Source organism: Engraulis encrasicolus, chromosome 12 (genome assembly GCF_034702125.1).
Source record: "Engraulis encrasicolus isolate BLACKSEA-1 chromosome 12, IST_EnEncr_1.0, whole genome shotgun sequence".
Classification (NCBI taxonomy): domain Eukaryota; kingdom Metazoa; phylum Chordata; class Actinopteri; order Clupeiformes; family Engraulidae; genus Engraulis; species Engraulis encrasicolus.
Window position 1 is genome coordinate 23345073 of NC_085868.1, and position 19703 is coordinate 23364775.

Here is a 19703-nt window from a genome sequence, read left to right on the forward strand (position 1 = left end):
TGTACTAACAGGGCTCAGATGATTTCTGTACTGCAAAAATAAACATGAACTTGTGAAAAAAAATCTTGATGTTTTGAGTCGTGTTGCATTGCTCTTTACTTTGCTCTTTACCCACCATGAGAGAGGTGGATAGATTTTATTCTCTTGTAAATATGGACATGGCAATTGTTGGTGAAATTTTAAAAGGGATGACGAGTGAAAACAGTCACAGGATCTGATTTCAAGTGGACTTGGACACAGAATTTTAAGGAAGGCCTACTTGAGATTTTAATTGGGCTACTTTGTTTTACTACACAGTAAATCTAAAGTGAAAAGTAAAATTGTGCATATTTTGAACAAAGTAACTTAATTTAATGTCAAATTAAAACTGCCCTCATAGTGTACAAATATAGAGGTCCTTTGTCTCCAGGCAGCGAACTACACTTCCCAGAATGCGCCTTCCCAAATCCGAATTCCAGCGGACGGACTCCTTCAGTTTGCCCAATCCGCGTTGCTCAATCTTTTACGTCATCACTTGAACTTGAACTCGCACTTGGGCATTTCTGCGAGACGCGCCGGCTCTTAGAATAACTGGTTAGCAAGTTCTTTCAAAGTGTATTCGTAGTGAGGGTGGCGCAAATGGAATTAGCTGCAGCAAGAAGGGTTGTCATGATGGACCTCGGTAAGCAGAAATGGACCACGACAACTCGCATGACACATTTTAGGAAGGCGACGCATGTAAGCAGAACTGTTTACGCATCTGAGTGGATGCTGTCTATAAATAGGTTGCCCTAATTCAGCTACACTGAAATGTATAGACTGCATAAGCAGAGGCCTACATGAAACATAATGAATATTACAAAATAACTAGACCAAGGAGGCGTTTGCCTTTTGCGCGTAGGCTATAGCCTACATAGTAGCCTAAAGTAACACCTGGAGATAGCCCATGTCTTTCAATGAAGTAGTAGTGAAGATTGCACAGATTTGCTTTGGTCTTGGTTAAGTTCAAGTTCAGACCCCGGTGTGTCCACATTCTTTATCTAGAAGTAGGCTCTGCATTTGAATGGCGCATCATGACTTGCACAATACAACATTTGGCCACGGTCTAGAGACCCTATCTGACTTTGTTAAATCCGTACATCCCGTGCAGGAGTTTGGGCTGACCGCACCCCCATGCACGAGGCTGCGTGTTTTGGGCGAGTGTTGGCGCTGAAAGAACTGATTGACAACGGGAACCCGGTCAACATCGTAACAGTGGACAACACCACGCCGCTCCACGACGCATGCATACACGGGAACGCACACTGCGTGCGCCTGTTGCTGCAGGCAGGTGCGCAGGTGAGACAATGGACAGGACCGTCAGGCTAGACACAGAACGCACTCATACACTATAGTATTTAGTAATAGTATTTCTAATACTATTTACTCATCACTGACGATGAAGGTAGAGACATGTAAAGAAATTGAAGCGCGTTATTATGCCAGATGTGCCACAATGATGATCGTTTCCAGCTGGTGGTTGGAGCTGTACGCACCAGAAGCAAAAGTATCAACCGACGACAACAATAGAAATAGGCCTACCTCACCACTGCAGTCAAATACTCCATGTTTATTTTTTTTTATTTTATTTTTTAGCTTTTCCCTCACTTCCTATTTGTTTTCTGGCAACATATTGTCCATTTACATTTAACATTTTTTAAACTAAGAAATAACAATATATTGAAATATATTTTAGCAATATAATATTGGGCTATATAAAAAATCATGTACAGACGTGTGTGTGTGTGTGTGTGTGTGTGTGTGTGTGTGTGTGTGTGTATGTGTGTGTGTGTGTGTGTGTGTGTGTGTGTGTGTGTGTGTGTATGTGTGTGTGTGTGTTCCCAGATTGAAGTGAGGAACATCCATGGTAGCACGGCCCTGTGTCATGCCTGTGCAGTAGGGAGTGTGGCTTGTGTCAGACTGCTACTGGAATACGGAGCCAGGATCAACCCCACCCTCACCGCACTCACTGCCACTCCACTACACGAGGCCTGCAACAGAGGTGTGTGTGACCGTGCATGTCCAGAAGTGAAGTGAAAGCCCGATTGGGAAACTCCAACTCCCATTGTCATTGTGACACAGCACTCCACCGCACACAAGTGTACACTGCACTCAACGAAATTGCATTTATGCCTCACCTGTGCAAGGGGGCAGCCCCCAATGGTGCCCCAAAGGAGCAGTGCGGCGGGCCGGCACCGTGCTCAGGGTACCTCAGTCATGGAGGAGGATGGGGGAGAGCACTGGTTAATTACCAACCTGGCAGGTCGGGAGTCAAACCGGCAACCTTTGGGCTACAAGTCTAACGGCCTAACCGCTTACCCATGACTGCCCGCATTCAAACGTCTGTCTGTCTGCCATGCTAAGGGCCAAAACATACCAAGGCGGAACGGAACGGTCGCAGGGCGGACGCGGTCTTTCTGCTTAGTTTTGGCCGGCGTGCTTTTCTCTGCCTTGCACACTGACAGCGTCGGCGTGCGCGGCCAGTCCCATTCAAAACCCTCCCCACAGCTAAAGCTAGCATGCTACTTTGCCATTCATTTGAATGAGACACCGCCGGTCGCTGGCGTGAAAAATACGCTCGAGTTCTATTTTCCAAATCCAGCGCGGCGCGGAGCCGGCTCCCGCGCCGCTGACGCCCGACTACCGCCGGTTGGTGTGTAAGGACAGATAGGTTTCAATGTATTTTCACTGACGCCGGTAAAAAACGCGGCCGTTCCGCGCCGCTTTACCGCCTTGGTGTGTCAGACCCCTAACCCAGTATTAAAACTGCAAGAAATTGCAATTTTTACCATACATCAAATCCCAACCTTATCAGTACTTTCATCAATAGCTGAAGTGCTCTTGAGCAAGGAACCTAAACCCACATTTCTCGGACCAGGCACTGTATCCAAAAACCTGTACCTAAATACCTGTCGCTTTGGAGAAAAGTGTCAGAAAAGTGTAATGTAATGTAAAGTACGCATGCCACACTGACAAATGGTTTGGCCCTAGACCAAAATCCAATTATTAAATGTTGGTGCCTGTCTGTCTTGTCTTTCTGAGTCAGTCTGATTGTATTTAAAGGTTGTGAATGTACCAAGTCATCATTATACGCCTACTCTCAGTGGCGTAGTCTACGTAGAACGCAGGTATATGGAGTATTCCCACTTCTAAATTTTAGGGGCTTCAGTATACCCACTTAAAATTGATTGATCCATTGTTTAGAATAGCATAAATATATACAGTATACCCACTTCAAAAAAGTAGACTACACCGCTGCCTACTCTTAATGTTTTTGACTTCAGCTCATTCTCAAATTTGAGCCAGAGCAATCAGAGATGGCAAACTGGCTCACCCACCAGTGCTATACACGTGATATGTGTGTAGGCTTTCCCCTAGAAAGCCAAAACGCTATGGGTGGACACACAGGCAAAAAGAAAGACAGACAGACAGACAAACAAACAGACAAACCGCTAGACAGTCAGACAAGCAGACAGTCAGTCAGTCAGTCAGTCAGTCAGGCAGACATACAGACAGACAGACAGACAAGCAGTAGGATTGTACAGGTAGCTGTTAATACCTGCTAGGCATTTGCTGCCTGTCGCACCTCCTCCGGTGCCCATGGGTCAGCGAGAGAAAATAAGACTTGTGACACAAACATCTTTATTGTATCAATTAATAGGCAAACATAGGGAATACACATTCATAATGCATGCTCAGTCAGTCAGTCAGACAGACGGACAGACAGGGTTATTGCATTCCCTGTTGTCTGGAACGCCACATAATGATGTAACTGACTGTGCCCTGTACCAGAGACGGTCTTATACGAGACGGATCACTCATGAAACCTTCCATAGGAATGAACGGGAGCATTTGGCTACACGAACATGGCGTTTGCCGGCGTCACTCCCACCTGTCCGGTAACGAGAGCCAATTGCTTGCTGAGCTGCGCTGTCACTTATCCAATCATCTCGACGCCTCGACGCAAGTGCAAACGTAAACCTTTACGTCTGCTCGTACCTAATCGGTTTGTTTGGCGGCCATGTGGTTTGTTTGCCGTCCATGGAAACTTCATTGGGCAGAGAGCGCAACTCGACCATTAATCACCTTTCGGCGCGAATCCAAAATGCAGGTGCAGGACAAAGGGACAGATAATCACGGAAACAAAAACGGCCGTGTGCATACATGTGCACACCCATTGTGGTTTTTCTTATGGGTGAAAACAAATAAGTAAGAAAAAGCAAAACGGGAGCAAGTTTTGAGGTAGGCCTAGGCTATTTCATTAATTTACTCAATAGCCCTTTTTTTATTTACTTATGAGCAGGGACGACAATTGTGCTTACTGCTTAGGCTATCAGAAAATAAATCCAGTGTTCTTTTCTGTACAATGACCGAAGAATGGATGCCTGTTTGACAGCCGGCCAGAAGAGGTGAAGTCAATGCAACTTGCTCCCACCGGCCGCAAAACGGAGCGTTGTCGTGGAATGTTGCGCATGCGCAGTTCAAAAATATCTTAAAGGAAAACGCTGTTTTAAGTGTTTCTTTCATGTATGCGGTCATTCTAAGACTGCCATTAGAACCCGTTTTTCATTGTGATTCCAACCATATGAGTTGTGTATGGCTGTGTTGTCCCATTGTCACACACATTATTTCTCTCATTCATTCTTATATACCCCATCACTGACTAATCTCAAATAGTCAGTTTGAGGCGTAGCCAATATGGCCGCCGAGTGATGGGACTTATGGGAACAGACTTTGCCTGTACCCACTGCGAAAGCTGAGTAAAGTATGTGCCATCATTGACTAAACCAGACTGAAATCAGACTGTGTGTGTGTGTGTGTGTGTGTGTGTGTGTGTGTGTGTGTGTGTGTGTGTGTGTGTGTGTGTGCGCGTGCGTGCGCCCACAGGAAACTCTGAGTGTGTGCGGCTGTTGATCTCCAAAGGAGCAGAGCTAGAATCCTACGATGTCCACACGGGCACCCCACTACACACTGCCTGTGCCAAGGGGAACACACACTGCGCATTTGAGCTACTCAACGCAGGCAAGTGTGTGTGTGCGTGTGTGTGTGTGTGTGTGTGTGTGTGTGTGTGTGTGTGTGCGTGTGTGTGTGTGTGTGTGTGTGTGTGTGTGTCCGTCCACCTGCCAATGTCGAGTGGATAACACTTTATAATACTGAGTCCTTGTTGTCATGACCAATTTGCTTAAACATTTGATGTTGGATGCTGTGTATAATTCAGCATTAACCCGGGCGCCTGTACAAAATGTTCACCCCCAAGGTGACGGGTGGGTTGACATATTTCACCTGCCAAAGGCCAAATTCACCCGTCGGTAACACTATAATACTGACTCCTTGTTAAGAATTAGTTATGCATTTGTTAAGCATTATTAAAACCTTAGATAACCCTTTGTAAAACATTTGTTAAACATTAACCCTTCATCATATCTGTCGTGGAAGGATTGGCAAAGGATGAATGGTTTCTGTATCATTTGCCAATCCTTCAACGACTCTCTCACACACATGTATCAGTATGTATCAAAAACCATTAACAGTGTACGTTAATGTGTAAGTAATGGGAAATAGTAAAGAGATAATGGATACCTGCCACATACCTACCTGCCACAGTGACTGGTGGGGAAAATGTTTCAGTTCCATCCCTGGTGTGTGTGTGTGTGTGTGTGTGTGTGTGTGTGTGTGTGTGTGTGTGTGTGTGTGTGTGTGTGTGTGTGTGTGTGTGTGTGTGTGTGTGTGTGTGTGTGTGTGTGTGTGTGTGTGAGAGAGAGAGAGAGAGAGAGAGAGAGCGAGCAGTGAGGGGTGTCATGGGGTAAATGGGGTCATTCTGAACAGGGTTCAAAAACAGGAGCTACTGTGTGTACTGTATGTCGGGTGCCTATGAACTTGCCTTCTACTAGCTGAGAAATGTCAACAGCACCATGCATCATGTTCTTTCTATGTCTCTACCCATGTCCTATACCCCGTTCTTGAGGCCCACTGTGAAAACTCAAAAGACTCACACACACACACACACACACACACACACACACACACACACACACACACAGGTACAACTGGAGCTGCGATTGAGAAATGTGTGTGTGTGTGTGTGTGTGTGTGTGTGTGTGTGTGTGTGTGTGTGTGTGTGTGTGTGTGTGTGTGTGTGTGAGAGAGAGAGAGAGAGAGAGAGAGAGAGAGAGAGAGAGAGAGAGAGAGAGAGAGAGAGAGAGAGAGAGAGATAGAGATTTATGGGATTCAGATTGGGAAATCATCCCAGATCAGATTCAACCCTGACTGCCTATGTACACATCACATCACCCCCCTGGCTGCAATACATCCCAGAATAGTCCCATCGTCTGACTCCCAGGAGCTAGCGCACAGTAAACATATCAGATTTCACAACACGGTCCTACATTTTTATGAGACCAGTAGTCGGACATAGACAGGGCCGGATTAACACACAGGCTAGATATGGCTGCAGCCTAGGGCCCCCCACATGCCAGGGGGGGCCCTGATTGGCGAAAAGTTTTTTTAAAAATCATACAATATTGAACAAGATACAATATTAAAAAAAAAACATCTGTCATGTTGGCAGACTTATCCTTAATTCCTAGCTCGTAATTATGATACTGTCGATGTAAATTTGTTGCGAAATTTGCCTTCCGGGGGGGGCCCACAGCAAGCTGTAGACTAGGGGCCCCAGACCATTTTAATGCAGCCCTGGACATAGATTGCTGTTTACACTCTCATTCGTTTTTCAACACTTACTGCTTCAAAGTCAATGTCAAAATAGTTCTTAGAGTAATGTATGTGTTATTATTATTAAAAAGGACTGAATGAAAGAATGAAACTCGTGAAATGAAGTTAATAGATGAATGTTAATTGACAATTGCAATTGAGTATTCTTAAAAATATATCCAAATGTAGGTCATACATAGAATGTAAAAACCACAGTGCATTTACTGTATACAACACATCTTAGACATCTAATCTATCCTACATAAAACAACTGAGTGTGCTATTTGAATCTTAATGCAAACAATTGTTGCACATGGGGCAGACAACAGAGTATATGCTACTGTATCATACTAAATTACCTACCAAAGTAGCTAGTGACACTATTACATTAATAACCACAGCCAAGTTTTTACCAGCATTTGACTGGTTGGCAGGAACTAATGTCCTACATAGTATCATTCTGCCGCATCACTTTTAAACTCATTGACCAGGCAGCAGTGTTGAATGCCAAGAGTCTGCCTTTGCCCTTGCAAAACCACGCCCTTGCGGCAGCATGATTTGAATGACCGTTAGGTTTAGGGCAGGGTCTAGAGCTAAGCGACCGTGTCGATGTGACACGAGATCGGTATGCCATTGGCATCCAACTTTGCCGCCTGGTCAAATGGCATTGAAAAAAAACACAGCAGGGGTATGAGGCTGCACTGCGATGCGATGTCAGGCCCTGCGAGAGACAGCGCCCCAGGGATAGGGATTGGGAAAGAGGAGGATTCAGCATGTCATGTCCCCTGAGAACAGTGGTTCACAACCTTTTTTGAACAAATGCCCCCTTGGCCTCATCACAAGCCTCCCAATTTCCCCTTTACCTCATCATGAGCCTGACAACCCCCCCCCTTTGTATTAAACATTTAAATGGACTAATGCCCCCCAATGGCAACTAAGCATCTCCCCCCCTCAGCTGTATCCTTCTCAACGCCCACCTAGAGCTCCCCAACGCCTCCTGTGGGGCTGTACTGCCCCTGTTGAGAAAACACTACTACATTAACACTACTACACTACTACATTAATCTGGCTCTGCAGGGCCGCTGACTGCTTTCACTAGGCCCGGTACAAAAAAAAAGGACTGTCCCCTCTCAATACAATATGATGGAGTGGCAATCCCCTGGGCCCCCCGTCTCCCTGTGTCCGGGACAGCTTAACCTTTTTTTCCCCCTTGTCGCTGTTGTACAACTAGGAGCTTAGCCTGTTATAGATACGAATACTCAGGAGGCGGTTTCACATGCGTGCATACTTTACTGGGTAACATCATTCCACTGTACACAACAGTCGGTGGACCGGCGGCCCAGTTTCCACCCAATAATAATCTTGTATCCTCTGTCTCCTAGGAGCTAATGTGGAGGCCTCCAACTTCCATACCACTGCCCTGCACCACGCTGCACGGTCCGGGTCAGCTGACCTCATCGAGCTACTGGTTCAGTTCGGGGGTGACGTGTACACCAGCGACAACCTGAACATGAGACCCCTGGACTACACTGACCCCGACTCCCCAGCACGACTCGCTCTGATCCATTACCTCAGTAAAAAACACACACACACACACACACACACACACACACACACACACACACACACACACACAAATACAAACACATGACTGTCTGATCCACTGCCTCAGTGAGTAAAAACACACGCACACGCACACACACACACACACACACACACACACACACACACACACACACACACACACACACACACACACACACACACACACACACACACACACACACACACAACTCTCTCTGCTACATTACCTAAAAAAACAGACACACACACAAATACAAACACACGACTCAGTCTGATACACTACCTCAATGAATAAAAAAAAACATACAGATACACACAAATACAAATGCAAATACAAACACAAACACACAACTCACTCTGATCCACTACCTCAGTGAGTAAAAAACACACACACACAGACACACAGACACACACACACACACACACACACACACACACACACACACACACACACACACACACACACACACACACACACACACACACACACAGAGAGAGATTGGTTAGACTTGATTTCATCTGACTACTGTGTGGTTTAAGTATGGTGCTTCATGTCTTATTGACTGGATATTGTGGTGTGTGTGTGTGTGTGTGTGTGTGTGTGTGTGTGTGTGTGTGTGTGTGTGTGTGTGTGTGTGTGTGTGTGTGTGTGTGTGTGTGTGTGTGCGCGCGCGTGTATGTACATGTTTGTGTTTCCAGGCGTCCCTCTGTCTTTGCAACAGCTATGCAGGATCCGAGTGAGGAGACGTTTGGGTACCAGAGCTCTGGAAGTCTTACCCCAACTTGGCTTGTGTCAGCCCATTTTGGACTACCTCTGTTATAAATAATGCACGCGCACACACACACACACACACACACACACACACACACACACACACACACACACACACACACACACACACACACACACACACACACACACACACACACACACACAAACACTGCTCACACGCTACTGATCTTCGTTTCCTAGTGAAATGTGCCTAAAGTGTATAGGCTATGTAAATAATAAATATTTTGCTGTGCTGTGGATGTTTCTATGTGAATTGTGGTGACTTTGAATACTGTTTAATAAAGCTGAAAAGTAAATTTTATGATTACCGATTCTGACCGACTTGCTTTGTGTATCTTTCAATTCAATACAATTTCAACTTATTAGGGACCATGTATAATTAATTCACAATTAATTACGTTATTGAGTTTGAGCGGAGGCAAGTTTTTTTAATTAAGAGAGAAAACGTTTTATAGGGTATGAAATATTTTTCAGTAGTTAATTTGGTGGTTGGTGGATCTTCTCCATATCCACCATTTTCAATTACCAGAAATAGGTATCTTTGACTGCAAAAACGTATTCTACTTTGGTCATGACTGTAAATATTACTTTATTATTACGTAAAATAAAAATGTAAAATGAAATGATCAAATTTGTGAATAGGTGGCACACATTTTGAAAATAAACAACTAAAATTACTCCAGGCAGCTCATATGATTCTGTACTGCTGTTTCATTTGTCTGTCTGTCTGTCTGTCTGTCTGTGTGTGTGTGTGTGTGTGTGTGTGTGTGTGTGTGTGTGTGTGTGTGTGTGTGTGTGTGTGTGTGTGTTAAGTGCAGTTCTTCAACTTTGCTCTTTCCCCTTATCAGAGTATGGGGCTTGTGGCACACAGATTTTACTCTGTAGGCCTAAATGGACAATATAAAAAGTGTTAGTGGAATGTTACAGTTATGATTAACTAAAACTGCAACATAACCAGATGTCAAGAACACTTTGGGCATAGAATTGTAAGTGTACCATGATGTTCTCTGAATGTTGCCAAAAAGCAGTGGCTTCTCAGATCACAACTTAAAAGTAAAATACTGTAGCCTAGTAGTGTACTTTTGAATGAAAATGGAAACATCATCCCTTAATTTACTGTCAAATTAAAACTCTCCTCTCATCACTCTTAATAAAAACACTGTGAGGTTCCTCTTCATCCACTTGAGGCATGAGACTTCCCAGAACTTCCTAGAAAGCGCCTGCCCACATGCGAATGCCATTGCGCGTCTCTCTCACGTTGCCCAACCGGTGTTGTTGCTCAACGTCTACATCATCGCTTGCGCGCTTTAACTTGAACTGGGACATGGATATTTCTTATTCAAGCCCCGCCGGCTCTTGGAAAATAACCGCTGACTGAGTTCTTTGCAGTGCGTTTGTGGTGATAAATAGCGTGAAGGATGCCACAGATGAAGTTATCCGCGGCGCGAAGGTGCATCATTATGGATATTGGTAAGAAACTGGACCATAACATCATTCCGAAACATTTGGGGAAATTCACGCATGTCCACGCATTTGTTTTGCCTTAGAAAAACTGTAAGCCCCATGGCGCACCAAGCATGATTTGCGAATTACAACCTGAGTTGACCACATAGCCTAGGCCTAAACAATATAGATAAACTATATCTAACGTTACCACATCCCTGCAGATATTTCGGCGGACAGTACCCCCATGCATGAGGCAGCCCACCGGGGGCGAGTGTTGGCGCTGAAGCAGCTGATCGACAACGGAGACCCCGTCAACATCGTCACGGTGGACAACGCCACGCCGCTCCATGACGCGTGCATACACGGCAATCCACACTGCGTGCGCCTGTTGCTCCAAGCAGGCGCGCAGGTGAGTCCAGTAGAGTAGAGTGACTTTATTGATCCCCGGGGGAAAGTAAGGTGTCCTGTAGCCATTGTGCAAAAAACTTGAGGTAGACAAGAGGATCGCATGACCAAGAATGACAGTATCCGGGCTTGACTGCCACCTGCCAGCCGGCCAAAAGCAGGGTAACACTTGGCAGCAGTGGTTAGAAATCATTTCAGGGCCACTAGCCACTTTGGCAGGTTGTTTTTTTCTTTTCTTAGGTAGGCTATGGCATATATCAGAATATTTTTTTGAGTGTTCCCTGTCAATCAAATCAAAAGGTCCTGCTGTTTGCTAGTTGTCTGCTGATGTTGCATAAACTTTTGGATGTTTTTGGGAATAAATAAAAATGTTTTTTGAGATGTAAACAAACTGCTGCCCCATTACAATGACCAGGATCTTGGAAAAGGCTGAAAAACCTCAGGTAGACAAGTCCATGGCAAGTACTGCAGGGTAGTGTGAGCATTACAACTGCATGTTGAAATTGGCTGAAGTTATCTTTTAATGTCATGCCCTGGAGAGGATGTATGAATAACAAGCTGGAAGTAACCACCCAATGCCCATATACAAATGTCACTTTTCTATTACTTACAAATATTATTCACACATGTCAGTCACTGACAACAGAGAGCTATTTTGGTATCATGTAAACAAATCTAAGCTTGCCAAGGCTTGTTGATTTGCCATAGTGTTTGTTTATGATGTTCAGACAGTTACAAAAATAGCATACAACTGCAGCGATGGGGAATCTGGATTCAGAGGCTGCAATCCAGTGGCACATATTCCAGGTTTTACATGTCCAAGTTCAAACAGGGCAAAGGGACAGGTAAAACCAGGTCATTTGGAATATGTGGCACTGGATTTTAGCCTCTCAATCCAGATTGGTGTTCGAAACTATATGAAGCAACACAGTTTGAGTCACAGCGAACTTATGGGGTTTAAATCCTGCACCATGGAGTCAAATGAAATGAAAGTCAAAAATGTAAAATGAATGCAATGCAAGTCAAGTCAAGTCAAATCCAGTAATGAATGTCAAAAGTGAATCCCTCAACTGTGAAATTTAAATGTAAAAACAAATAACTTGTCTTCAGTGTGCAGTATAAAACACAAGTATTTAAATATTTCTACTGGTCCTTTTCTGTACGTCTGTGTGTGTGTGTGTGTGTGTGTGTGTGTGTGTGTGTGTTCCCAGATTGACGTGAGGAATATCCATGGTAGCACGGCCCTGTGTCATGCCTGTGCAGTAGGAAGTGTGGCTTGTGTGATGCTGCTACTGGAATACGGCGCGAAGATCAACCCCACCCTCACCGCACTCACTGCCACACCCCTACACGAAGCTTGCAACAAAGGTGTGTGTGTGTGTGTGTGTTGCGTGTGCACACGTGTCTGCACTGAGAAATCCTTAACCCATGCCCCCCCAAAATCAAAATCTGTAAATCATTATCTTTTTGTTAGATTCTTACCATATCTAGTCTCATTTAATGATGTCACTGACTGTATTGTGTCTTGGTGTACGGTCATGGACTGAATAGAATATTGTATACCCACAAGGAACTTGGACTGAATTGAGTGTGTGTGTGTGTGTCTGTGTGTGTGTGTGTGTGTGTGTGTGTGTGTGTGTGTGTGTGTGTGTGTGTGTGTCTGTGTCTGTGTCTGTGTCTGTGTGTTTCCACAGGAAACTCTGAGTTGGTGCGACTCTTGATTGGCAGGGGTGCTCAGTTAGAGACCTACGATATCCACACAGGCAGTCCGCTCCACACAGCCTGTGCCAAGGGGCACACAGAGTGCGCATTTGAGCTGCTCAATGCAGGTGAGTAGAAGTAGCCTACATGAATACAAGAATGATGTGGAGTGTGTGTGCGTGTGTGTGGGTAGGGCGGAAGGGGGGAGGGGTCTCCGGTCTTATCCCATGTGTGCAAAAGTAGGCCTATTGCATGTAACTCTCTCTCTCTCTTTCTCTCTCTCGCTCGCTCGCTCCCCGGATCAGATTCAAACCTGTTTACATCACCACCTGCATAGGCCTACATCCATAGAATAACGTAAACATATCAACTTTCATAACACAGTCATACACGTCAATGGTGCCAGATTGATCACTGTTTATCCTTTCATCGCACATGGTGTTAAAGTTTAAAAAAATAATAAATAGAAATGCAGAGAGTGCAGACCTCCACCAAGGAAGCTCTTTGATAGAATATTTGACTATGATACACCCTATTTTTTTCAAGTCTTTCTGCCTTTTGTTTTTTTTAGAGTTAGAAACTGGAATGTCAAAATTCACCCTATCCCACAATGGTGAGGAGTCTTTTAAATCCTGGTTCTGGTTCGCGATCCGTGTCACCACCAACATTTAATCACTTGTTACATTTGTCATTTCCAACAACTCAACAAAATGTCACCAAAATCCATTCATAACTTTTTGAGTTATCTTGCTGTCAAACAAACAAAGAAAACAGACAAGCAGACGGACAAACAAACCAACATGACCGAAAACATAAACCTCCTTGACAGAGGTAATAAGAAGCAAAGTTATATTACAGGCTATTGGTCACAGCCTCTGGAGAAATGTGGGGGTAAGATCAGGTCATGGAGGGAGGAAGGGTTTGACAAGGGTGGGGGCCGCTGGGGGGGGAGGCGGGGGGGGGGGGGGCGGAGTGGTACAGATTCTAAGGGCCCAAGCACTGATAGGGGCCCTTAAGGGGGCCCAAGCACTGATAGGGGCCCTTAAGGGGGCCCAAGCACTGAGAGGGGCCCTTAAGGGGGCCCAAAATTCGAATCTTTCATGGGGCCCAACATTTCTGGCAGCGCCCCTGTTCACAAGGGTGGGGGATTGAACCTGCAACCCTGTGATCTACAGTCCAACTGCCTAACACAGTGTTTCTCAACCTTTTTTGTCTCATATACCCCCTTATCCTTTTCGATGTGCCATGAGTACCCCTTTACGCATGTTTAACCCCTTAAGGCGCGGCTTTATAAATTCATTGTTACCAGTATGGTAATGACCAAGTTGTGGTGCATTACTAAAGGGCCTGTTTTGTGTCACAGTATTGTAGTGCTATGGTAGTTACATTTCAATGTCTATTACAGCGTGCCACTGGAGGTACGGCGCGCATTAAGGGGCTACCATCACTTTTTCTATCCCAGTGTGACTGCTCCATGCATTTATTAAAATCACATCGCTCCAAGTACCCCCTGTAGTGTGCTTGCGTACCCCTAGTCTACCAATACAGTACCAGCAGCTTGCTACATAGCCTATTTTTGAAAGACAGTATTTTTCCCGTCACATTACACGTCTCACGAACGACTGCCACTCCACTCGAGATCGACTGTTTAGCCCGCGATCGACTGGTTGGGCACCCCTGCCCTGGTGGTACACGTACCCCTGGTTGGGAAACACTGCCCTAACACACCAATATCCTCCGTCTCCTAGGAGCTGATGTGACGGCCTCCAACTTCCATACCACAGCCTTGCACCACGCTGCACGGTCCGGGTCAGCTGACCTCATCGAGCTGCTCATGGAGTTTGGAGGTGATCTCTATGCCAGCGACACCAAGAACAAGAGACCACTGGACTACACCGCCCCCAACTCCCCTGCACGCCTTACTCTGGCCCAATACCTCAGTGAGAAAAAGCATTGCACACACACACACTCACAGGCAAGCACTCGCTCTCGCTCTCGCTCTCTCTCTCTCTCTCTCTCTCTCTCTCTCACACGCACGCACGCACGCGCGCACACACACGCACGCACACACACACACACACACACACTCTCTCTACACTCTCTCTCTCTCTCTCTCTCTCTCACACACACACAAACACACAAACACACACACCTCATCCTACAATATCCAGCCAGCGAGCGCGTCCGCGCGCACACACAAATCCATATAAATTGATCTATACAAATCATTGATGTTTGTCAAAATCTGTCTGTTTGTAATGCAGTGCATTATTCAATGCAATCTGATCTGCTCATTTCATCTGACTACTGTGTGTGGTCACGTCATGCGGTTATGAGCATCATGTTTTATTGACTGCAACCCCCCTTTCACTCTCCTGTGTGTGTGTGTGTGTGTGTGTGTGTGTGTGTGTGTGTGTGTGTGTGTGTGTGTGTGCGTGTGCGTGTGCGTGGGCATGTACATGTTTGTGTTTCCAGATGCCCCTCTGTCTCTGCAGCAGTTATGCAGGATCCGAGTGAGGAGAACTTTGGGCACCAGAGCTCTGGAGGTCTTACCCCAGCTTGGCCTGTGTCGCCTCATTTTGGACTATCTGTGTTATAAATAACTTACGGAAAATACAGAAATACTTTATTATGTACACTTTAAATATACTTACACATTTTTATAAAATGCTTTTTTTTTACAAATAAAATCCAAAAACACACTTCACCACATCATATGCACACACAAAACACACACATGCACACACATGCTGTTAATGAGCCCACTGTAAATAAATATTTGCTGTGTTGAATATGTTTTCATGTGTGAAAGTTGCTGTGACTTTGAATATAATAAACTTGTACAAAAAAAGACTACAGAAAATAAAAGGGGATTCCCAAACTTTCCAACTGGTTCTGTCTCTCTTGGAGTAGTTACTGAGAAAAGAGAACTACATTTCCTGTTTCTCCAAACGTCATCAACAGGTCCAAAATAAGCGCGACCACGTGATCACTCGCGCCGCAGATGTAAACACGCGCGACCCTTATGGGGTTCGTTTATTTTCCGTCCATTTCAGAGGGAATTATTTCAACAAAAATCGCGAAATAGGGAAGAAACAATGCAGGTGGAGGTTGAGAGTCCTCGGCCGTACTTCTTCGGTGATATCGGTGAGTTATTCTACACTGGATTACAAGAAACCCTAGCTGGAAGAAGAGGGCATGGTACAGACTGAAGTGGTGCATGACATTTTGCACGCTAATAGCTACTTGTCGTGCCTGTACACCTTGTGTGCATAGCAGTGGTAAAAATCTTATTCTTGCATTTTGACTTGATGTCATCCATGGACGCTTTTGCTTCCTAATTCATGGTTACCTTAGCAAGCTGGTGGCAGACCTGAGAGTTCTCCCTCAGCTGTCTTGTAGAATTTTATTGAAAAGATGATTCATGAGTTTGTCGTCTACAGTATGCGTATTCGATCACACTGTCACGACATTCGGCTATTTTTATATCACAGATTATCCCAAATCCGTCCAGCCCCAATTGGTGAAAGTGCAAGTGCGCCCTCTAGAATTGATCTCCATTTAATGATATTATCTCCTTAACCCGTAGGCTGCTGGTCCGAGCGCACCGAGGTGCACAAGGCAGCTTACGGGGGAGAGGCGACTCTTCTTCAGCGGCTCATCCAGAATGGCGCCTCCGTCAACATAGTGGCGGTGGACTCGGTGACGCCGCTGCACGAAGCTGCCATTCGCGGGCAGACCGAGTGCGTGCGCTTGCTCCTGGACGCAGGTGCTCAGGTGAGTGCTAGACCCATGGAGGTAGATATGTTCTACCTCTATGGCTTGGCCAGTCTAAAGGTTATTAAATTGCACACTCGTCTTCCTTTCACGATGATGAAGTCCCAATGAGGCGGCATGATTGATGTTGCAGGAAGTTTTTTTTCCCCGTTCCAAAATTGAAATAGAAAATAGCTTTCCCAAACTCCCTTTCCAGGCTCCCTTCAGTGATTCAATTTGTACCTTCTACATAGAGTTATCTGTGTAGTAATAATAGCCTACTGCAACTACTACTGGCGTAGGCCTAGTCATATGGTGTTTAAAATAACCCAACACATCCCCTCCCCATTACTTTTCATTGCTTCATCAAAGAGTGAGAACAGTGAGAACATGCAAGCTGTTTGCGATACACAAAGCTGGCATGTACAGTCAGGCTGAGTGGGTGTGCTTGCTGCATGTGTGTGTGTGTATGCGCGGCGTATGTTGACAGGTAGATGCGCGTAATAGAATTACTAAGTGTGTGTGTGTGTGTGTGTGTGCGGCCGGCTGGCATGTGTGTGCGCGCGCGCGTGTGTGTGTGTGCGGCCGGCGTATGTTGACAGGTAGATGCGCGTAATAGAATTACTAAGTGTGTGTGTGTGTGTGCGGCCGGCGTATGTTTCCAGGTAGATGCGCGTAATGTGGACGGCAGCACCCCTCTGTGTGAGGCGTGTGCGTCGGGGAGCTCGGAGTGCGTACAGCTGCTGCTGGACCGGGGGGCAAAGGTCGACCCCTCCCTAACCTCGCGCATCACCACACCCCTGCTGGAGGCCTGCATCAGCGGTCAGTGTGTGTGTGTGTGTGTGTGTGTGTGTGTGTGTGTGTGTGTGTCTGCGCCTGTGCGTGCGTGCGTGTGTGTGCATGTGCGTGTGCATGTGCGTGTGTGTGGGTTTCCACCAGTGTTGCCTGTGTGTGTGTGTGTGTGTGTGTGTGTGTTTATGTGTGTGTTTATGTGTGTGTTTGTTCTCATCCCCAGTCTGACCTCACCACCGCATCACCAAACCCCTGCTTGAGGCAGTGTGTGTGTCAGTGTGTGTGTGTATTAGGTCAAGCTATCTTGAATATGTTTGTAATATCGTGTGTGTGTGTGTGTGATATCAGGCAGTGCAGACTGTGTCCAGATGGTGATTGACAGAGGCGCGTGTCTGGACACGTTTGACCTGTACCACGGCACACCTCTGATCGTCGCCTGCACCAACTCAAACGTGGACTGTGCCAAAGCTTTACTTAATGCAGGTGAGTAATACAGTAGACACAGACTCAAACAAATATCTACGCGGGAAACGTCACCATCGTAACACATGTATAAGTAAACAAAAGCTCAGTTAGCTCTGATGAACGTGGAAAACAATGGGTCAGAAACAATTCTCAGATGTATAGCGTCTGGTAGTCAATAAGTTGCAATAAACATGTAATTTAATGTAACAGAATACAACCATACAGCTCATGAATATGAATGTAAATACAGTGCCCTCCATAATTATTGGCACCCCTGGTTGAGATGTGTTTTTTAGCTTCCAATTATTTTATTTTTTTTCTAAATAATATGGGACCTTAATGGAAAAAAAGAGAAAAATCCAACCTTCAATACAAGTGCATTTATTCAGTGGGGAAAAAATCCCACATAAAGAAATAATTATTTGACATCAAATAATGTGTGTCACAATTATTAGCACCCCTGGTGTTAATATTTTGTACAACCCCCTTTTGCCAACAAAACAGCACCTAATCTTCTCCTATAATGTTTCACAAGATGGGAAAAGACAGAAAGAGGGATCTTCAGCCATTCCTCTGCAGAATCTCTCTAAATCATCCAGAGACCTGGGTCCTCTCCTCTGTACTCTCCTCTTCAGCTCACCCCACAGGTTCTCAATGGGGTTGAGGTCAGGGGACTGAGATGGCCATGGGAGGAGCTTGATTTTGTGTCTGGTGAACCATTTCTGTGTAGATTTGGCCATATGTTTAGGGTCATTGTCTTGCTGAAAGACCCAGTGACGACCCAGCTTCAGCTTTCGGGCAGAGGGCAACAGATTTTGATTTAAAATGTCCTGGTATTTCAAAGCATTCATGATGCCATGCACCCTAACAAGGTTCCCAGGGCCTTTGGAAGCGAAACAGCCCCACAGCATCACTGACCCACCCCCATACTTCACAGTGGGTATGAGGTGCTTTTCAGCATGCGCATCTTTCGTGGTACGCCAGACCCACTTAAGAGTGTTTGTTGCCAAAAAGCTCAATCTTGGTCTCATCTGACCAAAGCACACGGTCCCAGTTGAAGCCCCAATACCGCTTGGCGAACTCCAGACGCTTGCGTTTATGATTGTGAGTGAGGAAAGGTTTTCTCCGTGCATGCCTCCCAAACAGCTTGTTGGCGTGTAGACAGCGCCTGATGGTTGATTTGGAGACTTTGTGACCCCAGGATGCTACTATTTGTTGTAATTCTGTAACAGTGAGCTTTGGAGATCTTTTGATTTCTCTTACCATCCTCCTCACTGTGCGTGGTGGCAAAATAAACTTGGGTCCTCGTCCAGGCTTGTTTACCACTGTTCCAGTTGTTTTGAACTTCTTAATTATTCCTCTCACAGTGGATATGGGCAGCTGCAGTTGAGTGGCAATCTTCTTGTAGCCTCTGCCTGACCTGTGAAGGTCGACGCACATCTGCCTAACTTGTATGCTGTGTTCCTTTGTCTTTCCCATGTTTAAGAGTGGATAAGAGAAATGGCCTCGGTGTCACGTCATATTTATACCCCAGGGAAACAGAAAGTGATGAATTACTAATTAAATGTTCCTACATACTCTGGTAAACTTTGTAAACTACTGTAGAAATGACAGAAATGCTTCAATTATATTTATTTCCTGGGAATTGTTAAGGGTGCCAATAATTGTGGAACAGGTGATTTAATGAAAAATAATTATTTTTCAGTCAGGGATTTTTTTATTTTCTTACAATTCATTTGAGTTGAAGGCTACATTTTCCTACAATTTTCAGTGTGACAGTATTCTTCTGCAATAAACACTGAATTTATTTTAAGGCTTTTAACACATCTCAACCAGGGGTGCCAATAATTATGGAGGGCACTGTACAATACACAACTCACATTTAGAAACTGGTGCTTGTGTGTGTGTGTGTGTGTGTGTGTGTGTGTGTTTGTGTGCCTGTGCGTACGTATGCGTGTGTGCATTTGTATGGTTGCATGTGTGGGTTTGCCCAATTGTGTGTGTGTGTGTGTGTGTGTGTGTGTGTGTGTGT

General features: G+C 45.3%; 3 protein-coding genes across 3 annotated transcripts in view; all 3 read left to right on the forward strand.

The window, feature by feature from the left end:
- Positions 1-494: 494 nt before the first annotated feature.
- Positions 495-9407, forward strand: asb13a.1 (ankyrin repeat and SOCS box containing 13a, tandem duplicate 1). The gene is made up of 6 exons (XM_063211780.1): positions 495-661; positions 1130-1317; positions 1864-2020; positions 4906-5040; positions 8112-8303; positions 9013-9407. Exons 1-6 carry the CDS (start codon positions 619-621, stop codon positions 9138-9140), a joined length of 843 nt encoding a protein of 280 aa, XP_063067850.1. The 5' UTR covers positions 495-618; the 3' UTR covers positions 9141-9407.
- Positions 9408-10488: 1081 nt separating this feature from the next.
- Positions 10489-15464, forward strand: LOC134460132 (ankyrin repeat and SOCS box protein 13-like). The gene is made up of 6 exons (XM_063212593.1): positions 10489-10576; positions 10774-10961; positions 12169-12325; positions 12652-12786; positions 14407-14598; positions 15134-15464. The coding sequence occupies exons 1-6, from the start codon at positions 10525-10527 to the stop codon at positions 15259-15261; spliced, it is 852 nt and encodes a 283-aa protein (XP_063068663.1). The 5' UTR covers positions 10489-10524; the 3' UTR covers positions 15262-15464.
- Positions 15465-15674: 210 nt separating this feature from the next.
- Positions 15675-19703, forward strand: part of LOC134460134 (ankyrin repeat and SOCS box protein 13-like) — a 5978-nt gene continuing 1949 nt past the window's right edge. The window contains exons 1-4 of the mRNA XM_063212594.1: positions 15675-15805; positions 16248-16435; positions 17080-17236; positions 17555-17689. Coding sequence (XP_063068664.1) covers positions 15757-15805; positions 16248-16435; positions 17080-17236; positions 17555-17689 — 529 coding nt within the window. The 5' untranslated portion in view covers positions 15675-15756. The remainder of the gene's footprint in view (positions 15806-16247; positions 16436-17079; positions 17237-17554; positions 17690-19703) is intronic.

What these genes read in the sequence shown, in the direction of transcription:
- LOC134460132 (XM_063212593.1), top strand. Translation starts at nt 10,525, where the DNA reads ATGCCACAGATGAAGTTATCCGCGGCGCGAAGGTGCATCATTATGGAT. An exon ending in TGCTCCAAGCAGGCGCGCAG is followed by an intron (nt 10,962 to 12,168) that starts GTGAGTCCAGTA and finishes GTGTGTTCCCAG; the next exon opens with ATTGACGTGAGGAATATCCA. An exon ending in ATTTGAGCTGCTCAATGCAG is followed by an intron (nt 12,787 to 14,406) that starts GTGAGTAGAAGT and finishes TCCGTCTCCTAG; the next exon opens with GAGCTGATGTGACGGCCTCC.
- asb13a.1 (XM_063211780.1), top strand. Translation starts at nt 619, where the DNA reads ATGGAATTAGCTGCAGCAAGAAGGGTTGTCATGATGGACCTCG. An exon ending in ACACGAGGCCTGCAACAGAG is followed by an intron (nt 2,021 to 4,905) that starts GTGTGTGTGACC and finishes GTGCGCCCACAG; the next exon opens with GAAACTCTGAGTGTGTGCGG. An exon ending in ATTTGAGCTACTCAACGCAG is followed by an intron (nt 5,041 to 8,111) that starts GCAAGTGTGTGT and finishes TCTGTCTCCTAG; the next exon opens with GAGCTAATGTGGAGGCCTCC.